General features: G+C 45.5%; 1 protein-coding gene across 1 annotated transcript in view; it reads left to right on the top strand.

Moving 5' to 3' along the window:
* hepacama (hepatic and glial cell adhesion molecule a) overlaps positions 1 to 8,729 on the top strand; it is an 8,999-nt gene extending 270 nt beyond the window's left edge. The window contains exons 2-7 of the mRNA XM_062521920.1: positions 4,342 to 4,683; positions 5,204 to 5,485; positions 6,800 to 6,893; positions 7,430 to 7,488; positions 7,858 to 7,922; positions 8,409 to 8,729. Coding sequence (XP_062377904.1) covers positions 4,342 to 4,683; positions 5,204 to 5,485; positions 6,800 to 6,893; positions 7,430 to 7,488; positions 7,858 to 7,922; positions 8,409 to 8,729 — 1,163 coding nt within the window. The remainder of the gene's footprint in view (positions 1 to 4,341; positions 4,684 to 5,203; positions 5,486 to 6,799; positions 6,894 to 7,429; positions 7,489 to 7,857; positions 7,923 to 8,408) is intronic.
* Positions 8,730 to 9,441: the final 712 nt, after the last annotated feature.

The raw sequence follows: 9,441 nt of genomic DNA, 5'->3' as shown, positions 1-9,441 counted from the left end.
TTCAGGCTGTGTCAGTGAAGAACAGCAAAGAGGTTTTTTTTGCTCTTGTTTTTGTTCTTTTTTCCTTTTGACACTTAATAAAACATGTATTGTTTTTATTTAGCAAAGTATGTACCAATGTTTTTTTAAGGCTTGTAAACATGTTTTTTAGTCTTTAGTTGTGTTGTCTCTGGGCACAGCACTTTGAGTGTCAGTATGGCAAAGGAGAAGAAAAAAAAGAGTAACACTCATCAATAGGAATTAATGTTATTTACCTGATCTGATTGTTAGAAATTAAACATCCACTGGACGCTGATCATCCACACAATCCACACAAACACACAGACACACACAAACATAAGTTTTACACAGAGGTCTAAGGGTCAATCTAGGTTATGCTGAGGTCCAATAGAATAGATGACTTCCGGCTTGCCTTTAGTTCGGTCATGTTGATTCAGTCTTGTGAGAGAAACTGCATTTAATTGGTTTGCACTCACTAAAGTCCTGGCACATTATGGCTATGAAGTAGAATATAGGGTGCCTTTGAGTTCAGTTGGAGATGACTTAAGGACATTGTGTAGGGTTTGGCTGACCTGGTGGGAGATTGCTTCCTGATTGATTTCAAGCATTTAGATTTTTGTTGTATTTATATAACAAGAGTTAAACTTGCCCATTTAGGCTGGAGTCATTGTAGTGAAAGTATGTTGATGATAAGACTTGGTTGCATTTCAAATATGTCCAGCTCATGTGAATGGACAATGTTGATTAAGGTCAAAGCTTACAGGTCAAGGGTTATGCTTTGTCATGTTTTCAAATTGGCAGGGGTAAGTAAGTCACTCTCATGCTGCATCATTGCATTTTCATTCATCATGTTTCTATTGAAAGTGATTTGCAGTGCAGTGCAGACCTACAGTACATGGTCATCCCTCTCCATTTCCAAGTGTGTGGAATCAGCTTCTATACACACACTCAAAAGGCCCACTTCAGCACCTGTGTTTTGGTTTGTCCTTGCTGGGCTACGCTAGCAACAAGGTAGCACAACATGGTGGATTCTTTCGAAAGACCTACTCTTTTAAGTTGACGTGAAGCACTCATTCTAAGCAGAGGAAAAAACTATGGCTTGTATTTATAGGTTATTATACACTAATGAAAACACATTGGCAAAGACAGTTTTGCGAAGACACAAGTTTAGCGGATTTTTTCCACCTCAAGCCTCCAGAGCATGTTACACATGCAGAGTGAAGACAGAATGCAGGTTACACACACAGGACACACGCAGTTACACGTGCAGAAAAAAAGGCCATTACACAACTAGACTGGCAGAGTAAAGACGCGGTAACAATGGTTACGCGCACAGTTACGCACACAAAGTAACACACACAGTGTTACACACACAGATTAAAGACAGAATGCAGGTTACACACGCAGATTAAAGACATGCAGGTTACAAACGCAGATAAAAGACAGAACGCAGGTCACACACACAGATTAAAGACATGAAGGTTATATACGCAAATTAAAGACATGCAGGTTACATGCACAGATTAAAGACATGCAGGTTACACAGGCAAATTAAAGACACTCAGATTACATGCGGAGATGAAAGACACAATGCAGGTTACACACGCAGATTAAAGACAGAATGCAGGTTACACACGCAGATTAACAACATGCAGGTTACATGCATAATTATCCATGCAGTAACACACACAGAGAAGAACATGCAGAGTAATGGTAACACACACAGATTAAAGACAGAATGCAGGTTACATCCATACCCATGCAGTCACACATAGAGTAACACACACAGCGTAAAGACAGAGGCCCACCCCCAACTCCCCCAGCCCCCAGTCTCTGCCAGTGATGGCTGCGGTCATTGTCCTGAAGGCCTGATTAGAGAAGCACAGGGACCAGTGTGTCCTGCTTGTCCGTCCACAAAGAACGTGTCTGTGGTCAGCCTGGCGCACTGGAGGAAATCAGGCCTCACAATCGCCGCCTTTGTCTGCTCGTCCTGGCAACAGCTGACGAGCACCAGCGCCAGCGCCAACCAGCCATGCCATGCCATGCCGACTCGCTCGCTCACTCACTCGCACCGTAACAGCCAGCCATGGGGGCCGCCCGGGCCACTCTCTGGCTGAGAGCACACTGAAAACAGGGTTTTCACCAGGGGCTGCAGGCTCGATGTTTAACAGGAATCCACAACGTTTTAGTCTTCATGGTCAAATAATTCCATGTGATGTGAAAAACGATGTGTGCCTCGTTGCTACGTAGGTGCCTTATATCAAATCAATGAATGTGGAACCATGAGGCTTTCATGTCCTCCGACACCCCCAAAAAGCTAGATTCAACCAAGCAACCGGAAATTTAGCTCTAGGATACTGAATACTGACAGTTTCACAGACATGGCCAAGTTTCAGGTAATTATGCGCATATTACCACAGAGGAGCCCAAAATATTTTCAAATAGACTGATATTTGTGCAAGTATGGTAGTATATTAAAAAAATATGTCAAATCTTGAGTCAAATTGGAGCCATTTTATTGGTAAACCCTGGCCTGGGTAGTGCCACCACTTCTCAATGAGACGTGGTGTGGGAACCAAACGTTAATTTTCTGGCATTTGAAAATATGCCCAGATCCGTTTATTGGGCGCCACGGATGTCTATCAAATGTGTCATCGTCTTGCTTTCCCCCCTGTTCTGTGATTGGTTTCCTATCTGAGGCAAAAATTGGAGCGGTAGTTTCCAGGCTGCCTTAGCAGCGTGAATCAAATCAATTTGGCTCTGCTTTTTGTTGTGTTGTGTTTTATGTTACGATAGATAGTTCCGGTCTTTGATTATGGTTGGCTAAGCTGCATTCGAACCCTAGGTGAACATAGCACAACTATTTGGAGTCATGAAAATCTCTACCCTACTGTACATCCCCTTGTCAGATGACACTCATCCACTGCGAGAACCGTAATCTCTCCAGTACACAACTAGCCTGACGAGCCAGACCCACATCAAGATGTAGGGTCTGGACACTCACCGTAGACAGGGCTCAATCGAAGGGGTGGGATCAACAGTTGTCTTTCAAATTCCCTCCCTGCAATAGGATAAGGCTAAACGAATCATCTTCTTGTTTTCAAGTAGCAGGATGCGTAACCTTCCCTCTCCACGCAATAGAATAACGCTAAACGAATCAACCATTCTAGACTCTGATGAAGACGTAACATAACGTCGAAACGTTAGTCTCTTGATGTTGGCACCTTAAATAAATATTTAAAAATCTTAACTTCTGAGTTGCTCCGGTGAACCCCTCTTATCTCTACTAAGTTGTCCTCTCCCGTTGACGCACCAGAGTTACCCAGGAGCGCGGAGGACTTTTTGTTTTTTGTTTTTTTTGCTAAACGAATCATCTTCTTGTTTTCAAATAACAGGATGCGTTACCGTCGCAACTTCTGGTCGCATGTCAGTCACCATTATGTTAAGCCCACCCACTGACTCTATACACGCTGTGATTGGCCCGCTGATTTTTTTCGAGTTCTCAGCTCCCTGGCTCTATGGATCGTGCCTAGACTGCCCCACCAGCCAAATTACATTTGCTGCCGCTAGGGGCGTCTAGATTTCCAGGCTAGTACACAACTGCACCACAGCTCCCTTCTAAACAAACCAGGTTTAATTCAATCAAGAACGCTTTGCTCCGTTTATGCAAACACATCTCTAGGGTGTTCGGCCAGCATGAGGGTGCATGTGGGTGGGTGTGTGTGTGTGTTTGTGTGTAGGGTTGGCAAGGCCAGTGGAAAGATGTATACATGTTTGTGTGTGTGTATGTGTGTGTGTGTGTGTGTGTGTGTGTGTGTGTGTGTGTGTGTGTGTGTGTGTAGGGCTGGCATGATCAGCATGAACTTGGTGTGTGTGTGCTAGTATGGAGGGCTGGATGGATGAAAGATGCCTCGATCCACCACCCATCAGGTAGTGGGCGTATCCATGCCTGTGCCCAGCTACAAGCTCCAGATTTATTCTGTAGTCTTGATCTATGAAGGCAGGGGCTGAGCTCTCAGAGAAGAAATGCAACCTCCTGAATGTTTTATACTGGTTACAGAGAGGAATGAGGATCTAGACTCAGAGCTATCAATTGATACCAAGCAAATCCTTCTGGGTTATAAAACAAAGTATAATATTGCATTTTAATTTTTTTACCAGGGGGTGCAAATCACAAATGAGTGGCTGTAAGCTATGTAGGCCTACATACGCCCACAGAGACCACTAAATAATATTTCATGGATGGATAAATAGATACTGTAGATAGCCTGTCCACTTTTGAATGATGATGATCATTCTGTGTGTGTGTGTGTGTGTGTGTGTGTGTGTCTGTGTGTTGAGGTGGTGTGGAGGGCGTGAACATCACCAGCCAGTTGCCTGTGGTACGCGGGGTGCTGGGGGGGTCGGCCCTGCTCTCCGTCAGCTACACCAGCTCCAGCAACGACCGGCCCGTCATCAAGTGGCAGCTCAAGCGGGACAAGCCCATCACCGTGGTCCAGTCCATCGGCACCGAGGTCATCGGCAGCCTGCGGGCGGAGTACCGCGACCGGATCCAGGTGTTTGAGAACGGGTCGCTGCAGGTACACAACTTACAGCAGTCAGACGAGGGGGCGTACGAGGTGGAGATCTCCATCACTGATGACACCTTCACCGGGGAGAAACATATCAACCTTACTGTGGACGGTAACATTAACGTATTACATCAACGGTGGACGGTAATATTAGCTGAGGCCATGAACCTCATTCTGGACACTAACATTACTGTAGGCTACCTCACTGCATCAACCTCACAGTTGACGGCAACATTAGCTTAGCAGTGATAACCCCACAGTGTTGATGCTAAGGTTAATTATCCAAACTCACTGGGGATGCTAACATTAGCTCACTGCGCTAACAGCACTTAGCTCACTTTACCAACCTCACTTAGGAAGTTCACTACACCAACCTCACAGTGGTAAGTTAACATTGCTTGTTATAGAACTAGCATGCTAACAAAACCAGATGAAACCATCCTAAAAAAAAAAGTTACCAATAAACATTGATAAAATCCTACATTCTCTCTTTAATTTCACAGCAGGTAATAAATGTTATCTCACTACATCAACATCAACTAATTTGTTTCTTTCATAGTTGTATGCCTGTTAGTGTTTGTCCGGTTGCTTTTTGTGAAGAGTGTCAGTGACCGCTGCATGTCTGGTTTCAGTGGTAGTGTCCCGGCCGTACGTGCACATGGTGGCCTCGTCCGTGCTGGAGCTGAGTGAGCTCTTCACTCTCAACTGCTCCCACCAGACTGGCACCAAAGCCTCTTACAGCTGGACCAAGGGCGGCAAGTCACTGGTCAATGACACGCGTCTGCTCCTGTCACATGACCAGCGGCTGCTGACCATCATGCGGGTGCTGATGTCCGACGATGACGTGTACAGCTGCAACGTGGAGAACCCAATCAGCACCATGAGGAGCGCACCTGTGAGGCTTACCGTCTACCGTATGTACACACACACACACACACACACACACACACACTGCATTACTCACTCACTCACTCACTCTCACACACGTATAAAGTTAAACACACACTTAGTTACTCACACTCACACTCACACACACACACACACACACACACACACACACACACACACACACACACACACACACACACACACACACACACACACGCTGCATTACTCTCAGACACACATTTCCATCCTGTGTCTATATATGTAAATTCCCTTCAGGATCAATAAAGTATTATGTCTATCTTTCTTTCTTCATATACTGTATTTAGTACACTGTAGTGAGTGGATTCATGTGTGTGTGTGTGTGTGTGTGTGTGTGTGTGTGTGTGTGTGTGTGTATGAGAGAGAGATGAGCCTTTATTGTCTCCAAGTGGAGTAATTTGCCTTGGGCACTCAAGAGAGTGAGATTGGGACACATAACATACATTAAAGGGATAGTTCGGGTTTTAAGACACGAGGTTCCCTGTCAGCAACGTTGTGCATCAGCACTGACTCACCCCCCGACAGCGTCCTGTGAGCCGAGATCCAGCCGGTCACACATACTGCCCCCCCCCCCCACACACACACAGAGTATTGCACACTGCCCTAATAAATACCCCCCCCCCACACACACACACAGTATTGCACATTGCCTTAATATAGAGAGAGAAAGAGAGAGAGAGAGAGAGAGAGAGAGAGAGAGAAAGGTGTTCTTTGCTGCTAGCCACTCTGCCCTTTAAGAACGTTTCATAGCAACCCTACTTTCATTTCAACCCTCTCACCCCACAAACTCTTTTCATTGAAACCCTAATTGACATCAACACACACACACACACACACACTTTCTTTTCACTACAGCCCCACACATCTAGACACACACATACAGCTTTTCTCACAAAATGTACTCCTCCAACCCCCCCCCCCCCCACACACACACACACACAGGCGTGCGCGCACACACACACACACACACACACACAAACACACACCAAAAGGTCATCATTTGTTTCATGTGTTTCATCATTTATCAGTTGTTTCATGTGTTCTTTCAAACATTGTTATTACCCACGTATGCAACGCAGCATGAATGATTCCACTACAGACCTGTGTGTACATGTCTAGGTCGGGTTCAGTTCAAACTGGCCTGGTTCAGTCCAAACTCAGCACTGTCACTTTCTTTGGCCTCTGGTGCAGTCTCAAACTCTGTCGTTTCTCTGGTGCAGTCTCAAACTCTGCCGTTTCTCTGGTGCAGTCCAAACTCTGCTGTTTCTCTGATGCCCCAAACTGCTGCTTCTCTTTGGCAGGTCGCAGTTCGCTATACATCATTCTGTCCACCGGGGGCATTTTCCTGCTCATCACCCTGGTGACCGTGTGTGCCTGCTGGAAGCCATCCAAAAAGTAAGACTGCTGACAGTATTGCAAGTCCTTTAAAGAGTTAACTAGCACATTTTGTCAAAGCAAACGTCTGTCTGTGTCGCAGGCAAAATATCCAGTTTGGGGAAATGAAAAAGAGTCTTCTGGATTCTACAACTGATTGGAAATGTTTAAAAATCACACACAACTTTTCTGGGGGGGCTTTTGACTACATTCAGATGGGACAATGAAGTGTGACAGGAAGTGAATGGGAGAAAGAAAGGGGGTGGGATCAGTAAATACAATGTGCGAGAGCTGGGTGCATTATATTGCATTTATATTTTTACCACAGTCACTTTCACTATCATTTTCCTTCATTAGGTGTCATTTTTAAATAATTTTATTTCCATTGAGGATGGAACTGCACACAGACTGGCATTTCCTTTTTGCCAAATTTGTTTTAAACAAGATCATTGTAAGCTCTTGATTTCTGCTCGAGAGCCCGGAAGTAGAGTGTGCAGATGGATACTTGTGGTGTGATTTTCTCTCCGAGTGGTGACACTGCTCTCCTGATCTCACAGAAAGAAGAAGCAGAGGATGTTAAGACAGGCTGCTGAAGAGAGGGCCAGTAATCACGAAGGTTAGACAATACTACACACACACACACACACACACACACACACACACACACACACAAACACACAGAGGAGACAAAGGCAGGCCGCACACTATACCCCAAATACACACACACACACACAAAAACTTCACACATATAAACACACACACACACACACACACACACACACACACACACACACAGACAAAGATGACAAAAGCTGCACACACACACACACACACACACACACACACAGAGAGACAAAGATGACAAAAGCTGCACACACACACACACACACACACACACATACACAAACATACACACTCTGATACAGCCAACATACGAACCCCAGCGTAAGGTGAACTTCCCTGTCTAAAGTCTTCTACTTTGCAGTGGACGTAGTGCCCAGGAGGAGTGAGAGACGGAAGCCCATGGCACTGTACGTCCTCAACGAGTCGGTGAGTTACAGGTTCTTATCACCAAAATAATATATTCCTTGTGTGTGTCGTCACTAGAATAACATATTAAATCATAAAGCCTTGTTTGTGTCGTCACTAAAATAACTCCTATTCACACAAAACCTTTTATGTGTCATCATCACCAAAACTAGATGTACCGCATAGTGGTACAAAATATGACCGCCACTCAGTCCTATACCTCCTCTCCTCGAAAATAAATCACACTTGTCAATTTGTCTCCTACTCTTGTTTGTTTCCATCTCCTACTTTTGCAACTTTATGCTTGTATGGGCGTGTGTGTGTGTGTGTGTGTGTGTGTGTGTGTGTGTGTGTGTGTGTGTGTGTGTGTGTGTGTGTGTACGCGCATGCCTGTGTGTGTGCGTGTGTCTGTGTGTGTGTGTGTGTGTGTGTGTGTGTGCGTGCGTGTGAGTGTGTGCATGCCCCACCTCAGTTCTAAAAGTGCTGGCGATGTCATTTCCTGTGTAGGAGTACGCTGAGGATGAACTGGACACCAGCTGTGGCGTTCACCCCTGCGACCCCTCCAGTCTCCCTGGTTACCATGGCACCCTCTCTTCCGCCTCTCAGGTTCCCGACTCCTTGCCCCAGTCCACCAGGAAGTACCCCCGCACCCCTGTGCCCTCTCCCTCCCCTCCCCCTCACAGCAACCCCCCCTCTGCCCCCGGCTCGCCCCCCCAGCTCAGAGGAACGGGGCGCAAGCTGCGCTCCCCTGTGGTTACCCCCCCACCCTCCAACACAGAGGAGCCCCCCCTTACTACCCCGGACACAGCCACTCATAACCACCTATGAGCAGGAGTATGCAACTCACACGTACATATAACCATACATACATACATACATACACACACACACACACACACACACACACACACATAAAAACAGGGGTCAAAATGAACATCTTCCAAGCGCATGGCAGGAGAAAGATAGGCTTATAATCAGTTCTGTCTGTCACTGATGGTAAGCTTAGGTAAAATGGCTAATCAAAATTGAGATAAATATATTTTCGTACCAAAGCCATATTATCAGGTATGAATAATTTTGGACACCCCATGTTTAATAAAAATGTCCAAAAAAAGACCTTTTGGCATGTGGCAGTTTAATTTTCAATCAGAGCAAACATATTGGTCAAGAGAAAAACATAATTAAATCAATATTTGCACTTCACTCCTTAACTTCTTAAGACATGTCCTAACATCAAATGCTAGTTTCCATAGCTCTAAAGGCCAGTTCAAACCAAAGATTCGCGACGGTCTGAGACGGTTGCGGAGAGCAGTTGCGGCGGTGTGAATCAAAAGTTGCAAGCAGTTGCAAGCAGTTGCAAGCCGTCGCTAAACATTCAACATGTCAAATCTTCGTTGCAGAGTTTTAGAACGTTGCTGGTTTTTAGAATGTTGCAGCTCGTCTCGTCGCGGATCTTGTGTTTGAACTGGCCTTTACCCTCCTTGCTGGATTAGAAGGGCACATTCTAGTGGATTAGAATGTGCGGTGGGACATTGCTTCT

Source organism: Sardina pilchardus, chromosome 19 (genome assembly GCF_963854185.1).
Source record: "Sardina pilchardus chromosome 19, fSarPil1.1, whole genome shotgun sequence".
Lineage (NCBI taxonomy): Eukaryota > Metazoa > Chordata > Actinopteri > Clupeiformes > Clupeidae > Sardina > Sardina pilchardus.
Note: the sequence above shows the minus strand (reverse complement) of the source record. Positions and strands in the feature narration are given on the sequence as shown.